This window comes from Sinohyriopsis cumingii, chromosome 7 (genome assembly GCF_028554795.1).
Source record: "Sinohyriopsis cumingii isolate HCF-2022 chromosome 7, ASM2855479v2, whole genome shotgun sequence".
Classification (NCBI taxonomy): domain Eukaryota; kingdom Metazoa; phylum Mollusca; class Bivalvia; order Unionida; family Unionidae; genus Sinohyriopsis; species Sinohyriopsis cumingii.
This window is the reverse complement of record NC_142967.1, coordinates 83,041,935-83,062,885: the sequence shown is the minus strand read 5'-3', so window position 1 is coordinate 83,062,885 and position 20,951 is coordinate 83,041,935. Positions and strand designations below refer to the sequence as shown.

The following is a 20,951-nucleotide window of genomic DNA, read 5'->3' as shown; positions in this document are numbered from 1 at the left end:
GGTACTAATGGATGGTTTGGAGTCCATCTCTTCATAAATCATTGAAATTATTGCAGACAGATCTGTCTGCAAGACATTAGTATACATATATTTAGACACCTATCATTATTGCTTAAATTTATGGAGTCAGATGAAAGGTCATTTGGATGATCTGTACAACATCTTTCCATAATTCTGGATAATCATCTGTCCAATCAACACTGAGATAGCAATCAGATGCAACTTTGTTCATCAGAAATGGACATTCTGATCAGGTGACTGGAGTTTTTGTGGATTTGTCACATGACTCTCACATGATGTCTCATCACATGACTATGATACAGCTCAAGAAAGTGTCAAATTACAAAATGGACAGTTTCAGTGACTTCATTCTGAGCAATTTGGGTTATAATGCAAAATTGATCCATCAGTTTGTAATCTGATACAATGTTAACTATGATAATAATCACCTGAGGAGATGTTCATCAAGTGATAATCACATGATGAAACCATAGATCCTCAAATCACATGATCAAAACTACAATTTATGAATGAGTAAAGATGCAGCTGGTTGATTTCTTGATATTGACAAAATGGCATGATATCTGCCAATGTAGGCCGGTAATCATTTTGGCAATAGGAGGTATGGTTGTGTTATTCCGCATGGATTTACATCAAATGCATTTTTGGCAACAGGAGGTATGGTTGTGTTATCCACATGGATTTACATGTCAAATTCATTTTGGCAACAGGAGGTATGGTTGTGTTATCCACATGGATTTACATGTCAAATTCATTTTGGCAACAGGAGGTATGGTTGTGTTATTCTACATGGACTTATATATCAAATTCATTTTGGCAACAGGAGGAATGGTTGTGTTATCCACATGGACTTACATATCAAATTCATTTTGGCAACAGGAGGTATGGTTGTGTTATCCACATGGATTTACATGTCAAATGCAGTTGGTGTGAAAATATGCTAAAGGGATCACCCCTAGGCCCCTTTAAATATGCTAAAGGGATCACCCCTAGGCCCCGTTAACTGACCATAATTCAAGATCTGTGAAAAATACAGGCAAGCATCTAAAAATAGTCTATATGTGCACTGATGTGCTGTGGACAGATATGTCTGCAATAAATTCAATGTTTTATAAACGGGCAATATTTACCCTAAAACTAACCATTAATAACAAGACAGGTTTGGAGGTGGATTTATCAGACTAACATTAAGGAAAAACTGCTAAAACATTTTTTTTCATTGACCCACAAAGAATCTGACACAGTGATAACAAAATTTTGTGATTAAGTTTGAGCATGGATTTTCAACAAACAATTTTCAAAAGACTTATTTGATTTATCATAAGCAGTCACTTTTTCATTTCAAGCTTAAACCTAGAGTTTTAGTTTGGTAAGCTTTAAAAATGTTACTCTTATTGCTCAAAAAAATTTAAAACAAGAAACTGGTTAAGGTCTGCATGCTGAGCCCAATGTGAGTGGGATAAACTGGAACAAGTATATAAAAAAATATCTCCTTATCTAGGGTGTGGATGTTAGTACTAAAATACAAATGGATGTTCTTTTTCAAATCTATCCAGATTATTTTATATCAAATACTGATTAAAAAATTCTTTCAGCGAGTTCTATAACAAAAAACACATATAAATACTGAAAACATCGGTGAAACATTAGCTAATAAGAGGGGTGCACACTGCCCCAGAAGAAGGATGTTACCCCAACTATGTATCATGGACATCTTCAGTAATCTTATTCTGAAATTTAGGGTTATTTGAACATATTTAAGTAAGAATTATAATGATAGTCTGTTTGATCTGAATATTTACCATATCATTGGATAGGTTGGAATACTCACCCTTTAAACTTGGATGCAATGATTTCCTGAAGATCTGACCACAGTGTACATAAGAATAAATATTACCTCTGTGATATATTCAAATGCTTACCTATATTGAGCTCCTGAATCGCAGAGGTAAATTTCATTTATATTAAGGTGCCTGTCTGTCTCTGGTGTTGGCCTAAAATTTTCAAAATTCATGAGTGAGCGTATTTGGCTATGAAGTGTAATGAGGAATACACAAAAGACATACCTGTGACAAACTGCTGGAAAAATGTGCAGTAACATCAAATGAATAAAGTTAAGTTAGAGTCACTTTTTTCCAATGGTTCTTGTCATTATAAAGTTGTACAAATATAAATGGAAATCCTATAATCCTATAATCTAATGTAAGACAATGATATGAAATCCAAGATGTAATGGACAGAAATAAGGGGACATAACTCTGCCAAAAGAAAACACAGAATTCCATTGTAAAGTTATGCTGCAGGAACAAAAGTATAATGCTCAATCCTGGACCATTGCTTCATCAAATGGCATAATACTGAATGTCTCAGAGATTTTCAATACACATGAACACATCAAGTTTAGTTAAAATAAAAAACCTTGGTAAACTAATGAAGAAGAAAACAATAATATACTGACGAATAATTAATACAGCGCTCCTGATGAATATCAGACAAATTAATACAGCGCTCCTTCAAACTTCACTATGTGAAGTCAAAATTACATTTAATACATATTTTTTTCTGCATGGAAAAATAAAATATTTTTTATGTTTTAAATGAATAAAACAAAGAAAAACTTGTAAGAATATAACCAACACTAACATTTTCATAATTTTGTGAAATATTACATTTTCATCAGTATTTAACTTCATGGCTTTAAGACAGGGTTATATGTTTTTTCATTGTTCATTCAGTCTTTACAGTTATTGTTTAAAGTCACCACAAAATCTATGAACACTGTAAACCCAAAGAAACCAATTTTTCTAGTAAAATATGTTTCTTCAGTACTACCTACCCAACCAGAATACCTCAGAACTATTACTACCTTGCAAAACTTTAAATCCAAGACTAAAATTTTTTATCTGAAAAGCTAAAAGTTATCTGCCCGCCTGGGAGGCAATTAGAGTGAACTCACCTTTATAAAAGGATTGGTGCCAAATCCCATGAATACATCAGTCACTACTCTAGCACAAGGCATGCTCTGTATATGGGTTTATCTGCTGGAAGGGTGTATGTGTGTTATGATCAGGTAAGTATTGTTACTAGAAATGCATATTACCCGATCACATGAGAACATCTAAGAGGTGGAGGGGAGTTAAGTTCCCTTACCCTGGAGACCAACTCCAGTCCATAAGAGTATGTGAGACATCTTCAAGATAACAAAACTGTAGAAAAGACTCCATTTGTTGATGAGCAGCTTTGAAAAGGATTTTTTTTTCCCTACCACAAATCCATCAGAAGTCGTGAAGGCATGTCCTTATGGATTTGTCAAATGACCCTGGAAGTTAACCTATTGTACCACAGCTATACATCCCACCTGGTCGAGATCAGTCTTTTGGGATGAGAGATCTCTGAAATAAAAGCTGGAGAAATTGGACTCTGACCACCATCCCACAGTATGGATAATGTTAGGTAAACGTTTCACTCTAATGCAATGCTTGTGTTGATTTTGTGAGCCGCAACGCATTGCAAATTCATCTGATTTGGATTATTTCCTGATATACAAAATGAAAACCCATTTTATTAAGGACATCAATTTCTGTCCTGATATGTCTCTCTGAAGGGTAAGAAGAGGCATGACCTCCCTCAGCACACTGGTTCAGTCCTTTTCAAGTACCATTGGCACACTGGGTCCTGAAAATGATTTTGAGAGGAAGTGTCTACAGTAGACAGGGACTGCACTAAAGAAATCCAATTCCCCATGAATGGGAGCCCGTTCTTGGTGATGAAAGCAGGGACCATCATGAGTTATACTGTCCCTTCTTGGTGATGAAAGCAGGGACCATCATGAGTTATACTATCCCATCCTGTCAATGAAAGCAGGGACCATCATGAGTTATACTGTCCCATCCTGTCAATGAAAGTAGGGACCATCATGAGTTATACTGTCCCATCCTGTCAATGAAAGCAGGGACCATCATGAGTTATACTGTCCCATCCTGTCAATGAAAGCAGGGACCATCATGAGTTATACTGTCCCATCCTGTCAATGAAAGCAGGGACCATCATGAGTTATACTGTCCCATCCTGTCAATGAAAGCAGGGACCATCATGAGTTATACTGTCCCATCCTGTCATCTGATAAAGCATGTGTCTCATTAATTCTGTCTGCCATTACCAGTAGGAAGATGGTCTTATATGAGAGTTGAAGCACAATTAAGTGCAATGAAGCACTCCGAATAATGGCATGAAACTGAACATATGATACGAATTACCAAAAAAGACTGGAAAGGAATGAAACAAAACTCTCCTGATGTCACATTATATGCCCTAAACTGGTAATGTGTTGCAAATTACCATAAAGACAGGAATGGACCAAAAACACTATAGCTGTATGCTGGAAACTGATGACAAATTACAAGTTACTGAAAAAAGACTTAAGGGAATTGAAAATACTCACATATGGCCTCAACTGCTGCCAAGTTTTTCTTTCGGTTTACTTTTACTTAAAATCAAAGTATTTTGTAATAATAAAAGTAATACAGTTGCTTGATTTGTGAACATGCTCAACAACTCAGGACATTCATGCCAAATTCGGGATGATGGGCATCTCTGATTATAGGATATGTCCTCTACAAAACTGGTCTCTATTACTGCAAGCAAGATGGCATCTGAGGTGTTTACTGATGAGTTTCTCATGATTCCCACAGCTGCTATGTGTCTATAATGCTCTTGAAATCAGCCACTTGACTCACAATGAGGAGTTGAATGCCACTTTGTCTTTGTTGAAAAGCATGTCAATAAATGCTGGAACTTTTGATTTGTCTGTTGGCGGTGAAAGAGAAGAGCAAAACTCTAGTGGCAAGAAGCAAAAAACTTCCTTGACTGATGCTTGGAAAGCCAAGTCTTCTCTTTGTCAGTGAAATCTAACAAAGACTATGGAGCTGGTGAGCATACCTCATCGTGTTTAGGTAATCCATGAAAGTGCCTTTTGGTATGGAGTAGGAAAACTTCACAAAGACCCCATCTTAGGTTTAAATGGTAAGACTGACACTGGTAGTGACCTGTTGCACTCTGAGATGCATAGCAGATTTCTGTTTTGATGGAAATTAGTCTTACATGACACTGTGCGATGGGTTAGGGGATATTTGACAAAACCAGTCGGGCCCTGAGTGGCTGAGTGGTCTAAAGTGGTCTCCGTTACGGATCACTGCCATCTCACCTCTGTCTGCGTGGGTTCGAGTCTAGGATTTGGCCAATGTGGGTATGTGAGAAAGCTTGCCAGTAGCTTCTCATGGGTCGGTGCTTCTTCTCAGGGTTTTCCTGAGTTCTTCCTCCACCATTAATACTGACCGCCATGCATAACCTATCGTGTGCTGAAAAATGGCATTAAACCCCACAACAACAACAAAACCAGTCCATAGTGATATACAAGATATCTAAGTAGGAATGCCTTAATCTCAATCTCGCTCAAATGGGGTCGTCAATAAAGGCATGCCATCTTACAATGTATTGTAAGATCAACTGTGGTGGTGAGATACACTAACTTCCAAACAGTCACTAAGAACAGAATCTACTGAGTGGCAAAGGCTTGAGAACAAAGTGAAGTGACACCCTCTGGGTATTTAGGCATCATTTTCATTGAGTGCCTTGTGGCAGGATGCAGGTTAGACTGATTACAGTAGAGTGCCTTGATTAGCTGGTTTGGCAAAATGGACAAAGATCATTCATCTGGTGGCTGACAATGAGCGATCTGCTATGGCATTGACCCATTGCAATATGGAAGAGTCTGGTTGCAAAGGAATAGAGATATTGTAGTTGGTATTATGTCCAGTTCATTAAATTGGGACTGGGTACAGGATATTTGATCCAAGTAGATCATCTGAATATCTGAAGTGTGAGACTGTAACCAAGGTGGTTTGTATTGATCTCATCTGAACATCTGAAGTGTGAGACTGTAACCAAGGTGGTTTGTATTGATCTCATCTGAACATCTGAAGTGTGAGACTGTAACCAAGGTGGTTTGTATTGATCTCATCTGAACATCTGAAGTGTGAAACTGTAACCAAGGTGGTATGTATTGATCTCATCTGAACATCTGAAGTGTGAGACTGTAACCATGGTGGTTTGTATTGATCTCATCTGAACATCTGAAGTGTGCGACTGTAACCAAGGTGGTTTGTATTGATCTCAATCTCACTCAGTGGCACAGGCTAAAGGTGATTGGATGTCAAGCATAAATAGCATACTGGTTCTGCCAAGAAAGACTGATCATGATGCGATTGTGAGGGAGGAGTTGGAGCCAATCTGGACCAAGAGAGGATGTGTCATTTCATGGATGATGAACCATCTGGATTGCAATACCCATGGGGATGACGTTCATTCCCCGCTATGATGTTAGTGTGGAAACTGATGATGTCTTTGTCCCTAAAGTTGCGCTTCTGAGCATTCCCCTTCAGTATCCCCACTGACTTTCTGTCCATATATACAAGTCTGACACGCATCTGTAGACTGGCAACTGGAGCAAGCTAAGCATGTAGACTGGTTGTCAGTCCCATGTTTCCAATGTCTGCAAAGCTTGCAATTTAATCTTCCCCATCCATGGTCTAAATCGTAAGACAAAATAGAGCCAACAATATATACAGTTGTGACATGGCATGCATCCTGCCTTATGAGTGCTGTACTACACACTATGACAATTACCTGCAAAAGGGCACACATGGCAACCAATACAATGGAGCACTGATCCTAATACTTACAAAGTGGACACTAATTCTAACAAAAGTTACCAGTAGAAAAGGCCTATTGACTGCATATGCAAATAAAATCACCAAAGCATTGCTTACGGTAAAATGGACACTATAACTAAACTACATATACAAAATTTACCTATGTGTATCTGACCATGGCAATATAACTGAGTTTTCTATAGTACACAACATACATGCACATAAAAATGCACTTAAGCATCGTTATTGATACCTACAAAGTGGATGCTACAATATCAATTGAAAGACAAAGTTACATATAGGAAACACAAATGATACAGGTAAAATCAGTAGTGTCACATATATAACCACAAAGTGGATGCTACAATATCAATTGAAAGACAATGTTACATATAGGAAACACAAATGATACAGGTAAAATCAGTAGTGTCACATATATAACCACAAAGTGGATGCTATAATATCAATTGAAAGACAATGTTACATATAGGAAACACAAATGATACAGGTAAAATCAGTAGTGTCACATATATAACCACAAAGTGGATGCTATAATATCAATTGAAAGACAATGTTACATATAGGAAACACAAATGATACAGGTAAAATCAGTAGTGTCACATATATAACCACAAAGTGGATGCTATAATATCAATTGAAAGATAATGTTATATATAGGAAACCCCAAAAATACAGGTAAAATCAGTAGTGTCACATATATAACCACAAAGTGGATGCTACAATATCAATTGAAAGACAATGTTACATATAGGAAACACAAATGATACAGGTAAAATCAGTAGTGTCACATATATAACCACAAAGTGGATGCTATAATATCAATTGAAAGATAATGTTACATATAGGAAACACAAATGATACAGGTAAAATCAGTAGTGTCACATATATAACCACAAAGTGGATGCTATAATATCAATTGAAAGATAATGTTATATATAGGAAACCCCAAAAATACAGGTAAAATCAGTAGTGTCACATATATAATCACAAAGTGGATGCTATAATATCAATTGAAAGCATTAATACTGGCCGCCATGTATAGCCTATCGTGTGCTGAAAAATGGCGTTAAACCCCACAACAACAACAACAATCAATTGAAAGATAATGTTATATATAGGAAACCCCAAAAATACAGGTAAAATCAGTAGTGTCACATATATAACCACAAAGTGGATGCTATAATATCAATTGAAAGACAATGCTATGTAATGGCTGAGCTAGGTCTTGATAATACTACATATGAGTATGGCACCAGGGATGAATATGCTTCTTATTAGCTAACTAAGGAGGGGAGACCGGAGTAAACTAGAAATCTTGATTTCTTTTCAACCATAACACAAGATGATTCATTTATTAAGGAACATTGAATAAAGTTGCAGTTCATAACCATGATAGTGTTGTTGTTTGTATACAAAACCAGCATACTATCACTGTCTTGAGGTACAGTTTGGTATATGAAAATCTCACACAAGGTCAGGGTGGGTATATATTAGGGTAGGTGGGTATATATTAGGGTATGTGGGTATGTATATTAGGGTAGCATCATGCTATTAATTCATTGTATTAATACCTCTTTTGATGAGTGAAAAATATACAAGATTTACTATGTTTGTTTTCAGTTGCAATAACGTTTACTACATAAGAGAAACTATGACTTGACTGTAATATATAAAATGTAAAATCTGCAAGAACACTTGCTTGACTTGACACATCAACTATAGTTAACACTTATTTGTATTGAAATGATATAAATATAATTAAACTGGCTGTCAAGTCAGTGAGGAAAACACAATGACTTAGACAACTAGTAAATTATATAACAGAGACATAAATAATGTTGTATAGATTGCTAGATTAATTGAGTATTGTTGAATTTAGAATGTCAAATTGGTGAGGACAAGCACTCACAATGACTTGGACACTCTATTTCCCTAAGTACATCTTTGGACCAAAGAAAAGGAATTATATATTTGCAGCTAAAAAAAATTTCTCTGTATGCATTTAGTTTCATAAAAACAATTAAATAAAGAAAATTAATACTGAAATAAATAAAAGTATTCGTCTGTGAGGACAACACTCACTTGACCATATCACTGAATTTCAAATAACAAATGATATAGCAATATCTAGTTTGCTTGTAAAAAGTTTTTAGAAATGAATAAAATTTAATTAATTTACAAGAGAGAATGGAATGAAAAAAATTCCTTAAATAAATATTGCTCTGTACTTAAATAAACTTGAAACAAAAATTTACTGTCCAAAATATTACCTAAGGTTATATAATTCTATAATAAACTAAATAATACAAAATATAAAAAGTAAAACTCACAATAACTGTGATGTGCCTAGTTTGAGAGCTGCTAGCTGACTGATCCCCACAAGCAGCCCACAATGCCTTATATATTTCTAACAAAACCCACAAACAACAGATCCCACAAAACCCACAGAAGCAACAAAACCAACAATCAACAGAGTGCAAAGAACCAACAGGTCCAACAAAACCCCCAGTTATTGTTGGAATATTCAAACAAACATGAGCTAGTATTGCATGTGTACATTTAGTCAAATTTCACAATGATTATATGAAGAAATTACCAACTTGATATTTTACACATTACTACATTACGACTGTATTGCTGCAAGAATAAAATCAGTTCATCTTTCACAGCACATACCATGTTATGCTGTCACTCATAGCAATGGTTTGGAACCTGTGTTAAGTTATATACTCTTACAATATTACCAAGGTAGACCAAATGACAAGGGAAATCAACATGAGTTTGTACCAAAGAAATAAAGAGAAAACCAAACTAAAATGCAACGACATTTACAAATTATGCAATGGGGGCTATAAACACATTGAGTATGCATCATACAGTCTTAAAGCATTCACTAGAAATTGTCATTAATCAAATTATCAAGGATACCAAATGCCAGCATTGATATCCCTTACTTTTACTAACTCAAAACAAGTAGACTATACCAGCTAACTATTATTAGAAGAAGTAAACAAAACATAGACTCATAGAAAATATTAATGTTAACTTGTTTGAGAAATTCTATGCAATGCTCTGATTAGAAAAAATCAAGACCAAATTGGGCAGTTGGTAAGAATAGTGTTTACCATATACATCCATATATATTTCACTCCATAAATGCAGGTTATTACAGTTACATATAGGAAAGGCTAAATGAAACAGGAAAAATAGCACACTGTCACATACATAACTACCAAGTGGACATAAAGACTAAAAGATTAGATTAATATAGAAACCTTACCAGTATGTATCCAACCATAACAGAAATGATACAGCATTACGAATTTTCCAAATCACACACCAGACACATTTAAATACACCTATAGCAATGTGAGGGGATGCAATTGTCCATATCACACACCAGACACATTTAAATACACATATAACAATGTGAGGCGATGCAATTTTCCATATCACACACCAGACACATTTAAATACACCTATAGCAATGCGAGGGGATGCAAGTGTCCATATCACAGACCAGACACATTTAAATACACCTATAGAAATGTGAGGGGATGCAACTGTCCATATCACACACCAGACACATTTAAATACACAATAGCAATGTGAGTGGATGCAACTGTCCATATCACACACCAGACACATTTAAATACACCTATAGCAATATGAGGCGATGCAATTGTCCATATCACACACCAGACACATTTAAATACACCTATAGCAATGTGAGGCGATGCAATTGTGACCCATGCAGATACATAACAAGGGCTCCTAAGGGTGTGAGGATGGCAACGTGATAGTACCTAAAAGCCAGAAACTTTGCTGGCAAAGAAAGAAAGGAAAAGTTGGAAATGTATACATGAAGTATACTTTTCGTCAAAGAGAACACTCCTCCGTCTTGCTTAAAGGCTGAAATTTTCCAAAACACTTGATGTGGATTATGAGGCATCTCTGCCTGCTGAGAGTGTGCTACTCAGCTCAAGCAGAAGTAGTAACTGGAGAACTCACTGGATTTGGTGCCAATCCCTGTATCAAGGGAGGTCCCTCTAACTGCCACCTAGGTGGGTAGATAACTTTTAGCTTTTCAGCTAAAAAAAAGTTTAAGCCTGGGAGGGCTAGATTTGTGAGGTAGTAGGAGTTCTACTAAGGTATTATGACCTGGTAATCTATTTGAAGAAGAAAATATTGAATTCACATTGTATGTCTTCATGAACTTACCTGTAGTGAATGATTGCTCCATTAGAACCCACACTAGAAATAGTAGAAAAGCTCAGACTGACATAATCTTCTTGGCCCCTGCAGAACAAGAAAATGCACATTAAGTCAATGTAAAAATGCAAATACAGCACAGATTCATTATCTCTGGGCCACATTAAGTCAACGTAAAAATACAAATACAGCACAGATTCATTCTCTTTGGGCCACATTAAGTCAATGTAAAAATGCAAATACAGCACAGATTCATTCTCTTCGGACCACATTAGGTCAACGTAAAAATGCAAATACAGCACAGATTCATTCTCTTTGGGCCACATTAAGTCAATGTAACAATGCAAATACAGAACAGATTCATCATCTTTGGGCCACATTAAGTCAATGTAAAAATGCAAATTCAGCAAAATTAATCATTATTTACGTGCCCTGAGATGTTTTTACAGCAAAATCAATCATTATTTACATGCCCTGAGAAGTTTCTACAATAAAATCAATCATTATTTACATGCCCTGAGATGTTTCTACAGCAAAATCAACGTTAAAGAGCATGGACATTTTGGGATGATATCAACCTAAAGGAGTGATCCAGTACAATCCCGACTGAATGTCATGTGCTGTGATGTCACAATGAAAGCTTTACACATCGATAAACAAATTCATACTATCTACATTGTGACAACTGGACTTGACATGATTTTTTCTAGTCTGATTTTAGTAACTGGATGATTCCTGATGGCGCTTAAGGTGCAGAGCATTCAATAATCAGGACCAAACAGACTATGGTCAAGCAAAATTAGTTTTTTATTTTAAAAGATCATTTTATATTTAAGATGAGTAAATGTGCATACATGACCTGTACAACTTTAACTATAACAAACAGCGCAGACCCAGATAATAGGATGCCACAAAAAAGGATGGCAGATCTGGGTCTGTGCAGTTTGCAGTTGGATCCAACTTACTATGAATATATATGGCATTCAAATATAAATTTGCCCTTCATAGGTGAGGTAAAATTATGAAAAAAGTTTGAAAACCAGAAGGATCTGCATATTAACTTACTGTTTTATTCTTTCCAATTTTTCAGCAGCTGACACTTCAGTGACAGAATTCTTTGGGACCTAAATTGTCACAGAAGAGATGAACTTTGCATATAAGGGAGATTTTTTTGTGTTTTAACAGATAAACATTATAATCCTATAATTTGAAAAAAATCAAAAACTGCATTTGCAAAAGACACAGAAAATTAAATAAGAATCTGCAACAGAAAGGTATATATACCTGTATTTATAAGCATATGATAAGTGAGAGGATATATACATGTATTTATAAGCATATGATAAGTGAGAGGATATATACCTGTATTTATAAGCATATGATAAGTGAGAGGATATATACATGTATTTATAAGCATATGATAAGTGAGAGGATATATACCTGTATTTATAAGCATATGATAAGTGAGAGGATATATACATGTATTTATAAGCATATGATAAGTGAGAGGATATATACCTGTATTTATAAGCATATGATAAGTGAGAGGATATATACATGTATTTATAAGCATATGATAAGTGAGAGGATATATACCTGTATTTATAAGCATATGATAAGTGAGAGGATATATACATGTATTTATAAGCATATGATAAGTGAGAGGATATATACCTGTATTTATAAGCATATGATAAGTGAGAGGATATATACATGTATTTATAAGCATATGATAAGTGAGAGGATATATACCTGTATTTATAAGCATATGATAAGTGAGAGGATATATACATGTATTTATAAGCATATGATAAGTGAGAGGATATATACCTGTATTTATAAGCATATGATAAGTGAGAGGATATATACCTGTATTTATAAGTATAAGGTATGTATGACAGGATATATACATGTATTTATAAGTATAAGGTACATATGACAGGACAAATACATGTATTTATAAGTATAAGGTATGTATGACAGGACAAATACATGTATTTATAAGTATAAGGTATGTATGACAGGATAAATAAATGTATTTATAAGGTACATATGACAGGATAAATAAATGTATTTATAAGGTACATATGACAGGATAAATAAATGTATTTATAAGGTACATATGACAGGATAAATAAATGTATTTATAAGTATAAGGTATGTATGACAGGATAAATAAATGTATTTATAAGGTACATATGACAGGATAAATAAATGTATTTATAAGTATAAGGTACATATGACAGGATATATACATGTATTTATAAGTATAAGGTATGTATGACAGGATAAATAAATGTATTTATAAGGTACATATGACAGGATAAATAAATGTATTTATAAGTATAAGGCAAGTATGACAGAATAAATAAATGTGTTTGTATATATCCTTTTCAGAGTTTTACAAATGTCATTTGGTTTACACTGAACATCAAAGGTTAATTGCTGCCAAAAAAATACAAAGTGACTTCTCATTGAAGATTAGCTAGTATCACCATACTTTAGGAATATTTTGTCTCGTTTTCTGCAAATAAGGGGCAAATTCACAACCTGTAGCAAGGTCAGTTTGGCTGCATTTAAATGTGTAGCTCTTAAGCAATTCTCTATATGACAATAACCTTGAGGTTTTGGAAGGTCAAACACAGTATGTCTGATAGACAGCCAAAAGAAAGATGATGCAGAGTGTACTGAAATACATGTACCACAAATACAATGGGCACAGGGGCCCCGAGTGGCCGAGTGGTCTAAAGCGCTCTCCGTTACGGATCACTGCCATCTCACCTCTGTCTGCGTGGGTTCGAGTCTCGGATTCAGCCAATGTGGGTATGTGAGAAAGCTTGCCAGTAGCTTCTCGTGGGTCGGTGGTTCTTTCCGGGGTTTTCCCGGGTTCTTCCTCCACCAATTATACTGGCCGCCATGTATAGCCTATCGTGTGCTGAAAAATGGCGTTAAACCCTACTACAACAACAACTACAACAATGGGCACACTTTGCATCTAACAACAGTGTTTGAATAAATGGCTGAAAACATATCTCAGGATGAAAATGATTTTATGGCACTGATAAGCTTTTGATTTAATGGGCAACAAGCAGAATCAAGGAAACACATAATAAGAAAGTTCCTTACCTCTTTTTCCAGCCAAGAGAAGAATTCACAGAGTGTTACAGCATCCTTTACCTAAAACCAATAAAATTAGATCAGTAAGTTTCCTTCCCAAAACTGTCAACTCATGTTACAATGACATTCATTACAATGATACAGCTGGGTAAAACATGCAATGTTGAACCACAACAGATATCACAATAATTGTCTCTGATATGATGTGTATCACAAAAGTATTACATATATCAATAAACTGTTTATAAAAAAATAAAGTCCATGTCTATAAAACATACAAGTCCATGCCTGTAAAATACAGACACAAGTCCATGTCTGCAAAATGTACACACAAGTCTATGTCTGTAAAATATACAAACAAGTCCATGTCTGTAAAATACAAACACAAGTCCATGTCTCCAAAATGTACACACAAGTCCACGTCTGTAAAGTATACACACAAGCCCATGTCTATAAAACATACACAAAAGTCCATGTCTGTGAAATATACACAAAACTACATGTCTATAAAACATACACACAAGTCCATGTCTATAAAACATACACACAAGTCCATGTCTGTAAAATACATACACAAGTCCATGTCTCCAAAATGTACACACAAGTCCATGTCTGTAAAATATACACAAAACTCCATGTCTATAAAACATACACACAAGTACATGTCTGTAAATCATACACATAAGTCCAAATCTGTAAAATACACACACAAAACCATGTCTGTAAAATATAGACAAGTCCATGTCTGCAAAATCTACATACTAGTCCAAGTCTGTAAAATATACATGCAAGTATATGTCTTAAAAATATCCAAACAGGTACATGTCTGCAAAATATACACACAAGTCCATGTCTTTAAAATATACACACAAGTCAATGTCTGCAAAATATCCACACAAGTCTATGTCTGTAAAATATACTTACAAAATCCATGTCAGCAAAATACACAAACAAGTCCATGTCTGTAAGATATACACTCAAGTCCATGTCTGCAAAATATACACTCAAGTCCATGTCTGCAAAATATACATACAAGTCCATGTCTGCAAAATATAATACAAGTCCATGTCTGCAAAATATAATACAAGTCCATGTCTGCAAAATATACACACAAGTCCATGTCAGTAAAATAGACACAAGTCCATGTATGCAAAATATACAAAGTCCATGTCTGCAAAATATACACACACAAGTCCATGTCTGCAAAATATACACACAATTCCATGTATGCAAAAGAAGTAGCATTACTTGTATCAGTGCTTAAATCTACTGTATTTCTGGAACAAACTGAAACAAAGCTTTTTTCTTTCTGAATTCCTGGAACAAACTGAAACAAAGCTTTTTTCTTTCTGAATGTCTGGAACAAACTGAAACAGTTTTTTTCTTTCTGAATTCCTGGAACAAACTGAAACAAAGCTTTTTTTTTCTTCCTGACTTCTTTCCTTCAAATGTCCACAGACCATTGTTACATTAAAGTAATTTTAAAACACTTTTATTGGTGCTAGATTAATAATAAATGTACTTGATGGGCACTGACTTAAATAGTTCAATTTAAATGTATGATCCTAAACCAAAACCTGATCATATTTCTAAAACCAGCTCTATTTTCCAAAGTATAAGGACAATATGGGGGAGCATATGACTGACAGAAACAGAGATATTTCACAAGACAAACACACTGGAAACAAAAGTGTCAAATAATTCTTCTCATAATTTGCATCAAATTTCAAATATCTTGAATATTTTAATCTTCTAACTTACATGAGCTCGTTTCATTCCCTCTATTTCCACTGAGTTCTTCACTGCCTTCATCAAAGATACTGGAGAGGGCTGCATCAACCTTTTTATCTACAAATACATCAACCTTTTTATCTACAAATACATCAACCTTTTTATCTACAAATACATCAACCTTTTTATCTACAAATACATCAAAGATACTGGAGAGGGCTGCATCAACCTTTTTATCTACAAATACATCAACTGTTTTATCTACAAATACATGAACCTTTTTAGCTACAAATACATCAACTTTTTTTATCTACAAATAAATCAACCTTTTTATCTACAAATACATCAAAGATAATGGAGAGGGCTGCATCAACCTTTTTATCTACAAATACATCAAAAAAAACAAGTTGCAAGTACAATATAATTTTCACATGGATGCATCATTATACACTGGATTATGACCGTCACAGAAATTAGTGGTAACAAGGCAGGTGCATTAGCCAATATGAATTCTACTGACCACCAAAGAAATTAGTGGTAACAAGACCGGTGCCTTACCCAATATGAATTCTACTGAACACCACAGAAATTAGTGGTAACAAGGCTGGTGCCTTACCCAATATGAATTCTACTGAACACCACAGAAATTAGTGGCAATAAGGCTGATACCCGACACAATGGCAATAATACTGACCACCATAGCAGGTTGTGTTAATAAGGCTAGTGCCTTACCAAGAAGAATTCCACTGACCATCACAGAAATTAGCGGTAACAAGGCTGGTGCCTCATCTGATGTGAATACTTCTGACAATTATAGCAGTTAGTGGTAATCATGTGCAAAAGTTTCACCAACCCACTGGTCCAAGCCAGCTAATTTGTTGATGGACTGAGTCAAAAAATGAGTAGCCAGTTCAACTGGCCAGTTTAGTCATACTGAGTAATTTTAATCTACAACTTGTATAAAGTATGAGTTTTCTTATGTTACATGTTTAGGCTCGAATAAACAGTAACACAAGAAAGAGTGAAAACAACATGCCTTGAAAAATAATTTTTTTTATTTCCCTGGAAAAATTATGTAAAATTGAACAAATATGAACTTAACGGTTTTAAAAATCAAATCCAAAAATATTCCAAGAATAAAATTTTTGAAGTCCTAATAACAAAATGTTCTAATGATTTCAAGTTCGAGTCCCGAGGAAGAATCCAGGATGGAAGATGATGACGAATGCTGTAATCTGTAGTGTTCAAGTCTACAGTTCCTTGTAGAAACAAGAAATATCACTCCGGTTTTAGAAATCTGAATAAATTTTTATAAGAGCTGTCTTTGCTCAGGAATTTCATATGAGCACACATATTTTCCAGGAAAAAAGAATTAATCCTTTTTGAATACAATTTGAAATAACTCCAAACAGCACAACATTCAACTTCCAATGTAAGAGCCCAACTACTACTGAGAATATCTCTCCAAAACAAAGGTTATATCTTATTCTAAATGCAAAAAGGGGGTCACGTGATAATGTTCCAGAACCTCGTCAAAATTATGTACTTGTTAAAGATCACATACACCCAGTGTGGCCCTGACAAAAAACCAATCAGTTTACCCTAAGAAATAAAAAATTTAAAAAATTGTTTACATCTTAAACATGTAGTCCCATCATGACCTCAACAACAACCAATCATTTTAAAATAAAAACAGAACTTATTTACATGGTTGCTACTAATTTTGAATCAAGGTCAGGATCTAGATCAACACCTGGTGTTTACTAAAAAAGTCATGGTCAAACTATTTTCTGGACAAAGTATCATCTCCAGTGAATAAATTTACATTGCAATAGCATATAATGAAAAATAATTAAATTGAAATAAATATATATTAAATCAGATATAATTAAATCAAATATACATAACAGTTTAAAAGAAATAACAGAAACCAAGTGAAAAATAAATAATGGTGAATTGTTTCTGGTGACTACTAGTGAATCTGGGTGTGATGAGAAGATAAATAACTTGTGTTAGTATGCTTTCATATCATGCTTGTATCTCCTCTGCATCTATGTGATGTCTGACAGATATACTATTTCTGATTCCCGATGCGTCAACATGCAGCAGTATTTGGATGTCTGGAAGCCACCAGAGGCAAAAAGCCTAACATGGTCAAGGAAAAAAAACCATTATCAAATAAGAAGAATGTTTCAAAAACAGTTAAGGTTATAGAATTTGCTTGGAAAAAAGAATTAGGACACGTGCTAGCACCATAGCAATGCTGTTAAATGTTCAGCTGCATTCTGCTGATACGGATGCATGTGATCCAGTTCTAACAGTCCACTGATGGAATGCATTTTTCCAAATACCTAATTTCATGGACAGCCATACTTTGCATTCCAGAGCTTCATCTTAAGAGACTGGGTCAGACTGGTTCTGATACTATCATTGACAAGTCAATGGATGAGGATCCTGATTCTTATTCTAAATATGATTCAGACCAGTCATCAACGGCAGCAACACTTTTGGATACTAAGCCTAGCAGGACAGTAAGCATCAATGTCCTGGTCAGTAAACAGTAGTCATGTCTAGCAGGACAGTAAGCATCAATGTCCTGGTCAGTAAACAGAAGCCATGTCTAGCAGGACAGTAAGCATTAATGTCCTGGTCAGTAAACAGTAGCCATGTCTAGTAGGACAGTAAGCATCAATGTCCTGGTCAGTAAACAGTAGTCATGTCTAGCAGGACAGTAAGCATCAATGTCCTGGTCAGTAAACAGAAGCCATGTCCAGCAGGACAGTAAGCATAAATGTCCTGGTCAGTAAATAGTAGACATGTCTAGTAGGACAGTAAGCATCAATGTCCTGGTCAGTAAACAGAAGCCACGTCTAGCAGGACAGTAAGCATCAATGTCCTGGTCAGTAAACAGAAGCCATGTCTAGCAGGACAGTAAGCATTAATGTCCTGGTCAGTAAACAGTAGCCATGTCTAGTAGGACAGTAAGCATCAATGTCCTGGTCAGTAAACAGTAGCCATGTCTAGTAGGACAGTAAGCATCAATGTCCTGGTCAGTAAACAGTAGCCATGTAATGCTAAATTTAAAGGTTTTCATACATGATATAATAGTTGTTTTATGTTTTCTTTACATTTTTACATTCAATGAAATAAAAAACCTGATATTTATGTCTGCCTGCATTTACCACTAAGTCCTTGACTATGTTAGGTTATAGTGTATGATGAAATGTAGGTCCATCAGCCTCTGCATGGGACCAGTAGCATTTTCGGTTTAGTGGTCTTGTGGACTTCTTTATATATTTTCACACAATGAACCTTGCCTTAAAAGATTGGTACTGCTCCCTCTCCATACCATCCTATATCAGGTAAGTAACAAACTAAATACCCCACACCCTCAATAACTCATGCCCCAATAACTCACAAACCCACTTAGAATGTGGGGTCAGGCAAGGACCCCATTTTTTAAAATTAGAATATACATGTACAAAAATATTATCCCTATTTGTTGAAATTCAAGAAAATCATGACCAAAATTGGTAAATGAAACAATGTCACTTGTTTTATCGTCGAAAATGGTAGATAGGAACAGGAAATTTTAATCGAAATTATGAAATTATCAACTTTTAATAAGAAGTCATAAATTGGTTGAGCTCATTCCAATTGATCAAACACAATTATAAATATTGTGTACTTAATATAATTAAACTACCTACTCCTTCATAAATGTGATCAAAGTAGGTAGCAAGGCAACCAAGCTAAATGTATACTGTGCTAAATAAAGTGCTACATTACACAGATCGGAGGATCATTGTGGTGAAGCGAGTTTCAGAGAATTCCTGAATTGGCACTTGGAAATATCCTCAAGGGTGAGAAGCATCACTAATATTTGCAATGAAATATCTTACTAATTCAGCAACACAAAAATTAAGTTTTGATGTAGACAATTGTTTCACGAAATAATTGTCGCTAGTTTTGGGAAAAATTAATCTTGTTTCATGGTGTTTCAACAGTTAGTCTGGTCCCCATTCTGTAAACTTCCTGCTTCATACCTTGTAGCCATATCTGAAGCAAGAAACCAGACTAATCAACAACAAAAAGCAGTGACATATTACACAAATGTTCTTACGTACATGTGAATGTTGTTTGAAACCAGCTGGAATAATTATAACGATCTTTCTGATGTTGGGCATCTTGAAAATAAATGTAATTTATACAGAATAATAAACAACTTCATTAGAAAAAGCACTTTATTGATAAATATTCTCAATGCGATTATAAAACAAGTTACCAACCATTTACACCTCCATCCCTGTCCTGCGGTTTTCTCGATATTCAGTGGGGATGGAATCAATTATATTTTGGAAGCCCTCAGTAACTCGTGCCCTCATTGATAGTGCGGTATAAGTTTTGGAACCTGGTTATGTGCAAGTTATCAAGGGAGAGGTGTAACTAATAGCATCCCACTCACACACATCTGACTTATTAAAGTTTTATCATGAAAAATTAAAACTGATACCACTGATGTCACTGCCATAAAAGTGATACCTGTGTCTGGTTATGCTAATGTAAATGTGACTATAAATGATATATAGTGATACCTGTGACTTGTTATGCTAATGTAAATGAGACTATAAATGATATATAGTGATACCTGTGTCTGGTTATGCTAATGTAAATGAGACTATAAATTATATATAGTGATGCCTGTGTCTGGTTATGCTAATGTAAATGAGACTATAAATGATATATAGTGATACCTGTGTCTGGTTATGCTAATGTAAATGAGACTATAAATGATATATAGTGATACCTGTGTCTGGTTATGCTAATGTAAATGAGACTATAAATGATATATAGTAATACCTGTGTCTGGTTATGCTAATGTAAATGAGACTATAAATTATATATAGTGATACCTGTGTCTGGATATACTAATGTAAATGAGACTATAAATTATATATAGTGATACCTGTGTCTGGTTATGCTAATGTAAATGAGACTATAAATTATATATAGTGATACCTGTGTTATGCTAATGTAAATGAGACTATAAATGATATATAGTAATACCTGTGACTGGTTATGCTAATGTAAATGAGACTATAAATTATATATAGTGATACCTGTGTCTGGATATACTAA

At 34.9% G+C, this 20,951-nt stretch overlaps 1 protein-coding gene across 1 annotated transcript in view; it reads right to left on the bottom strand.

The window, feature by feature from the left end:
• Positions 1 to 20,951, bottom strand: part of LOC149795640 (xaa-Pro aminopeptidase 1-like) — a 101,309-nt gene that overhangs the window by 34,020 nt on the left and 46,338 nt on the right. The window contains exons 12-16 of the mRNA XM_089965469.1: positions 15,843 to 15,929; positions 14,091 to 14,141; positions 12,030 to 12,088; positions 10,974 to 11,051; positions 1,944 to 2,015 (exon numbers count right to left, since the gene is read on the bottom strand). Of these exons, the coding sequence (XP_089821595.1) occupies positions 1,944 to 2,015; positions 10,974 to 11,051; positions 12,030 to 12,088; positions 14,091 to 14,141; positions 15,843 to 15,929 (347 nt within the window). The remainder of the gene's footprint in view (positions 1 to 1,943; positions 2,016 to 10,973; positions 11,052 to 12,029; positions 12,089 to 14,090; positions 14,142 to 15,842; positions 15,930 to 20,951) is intronic.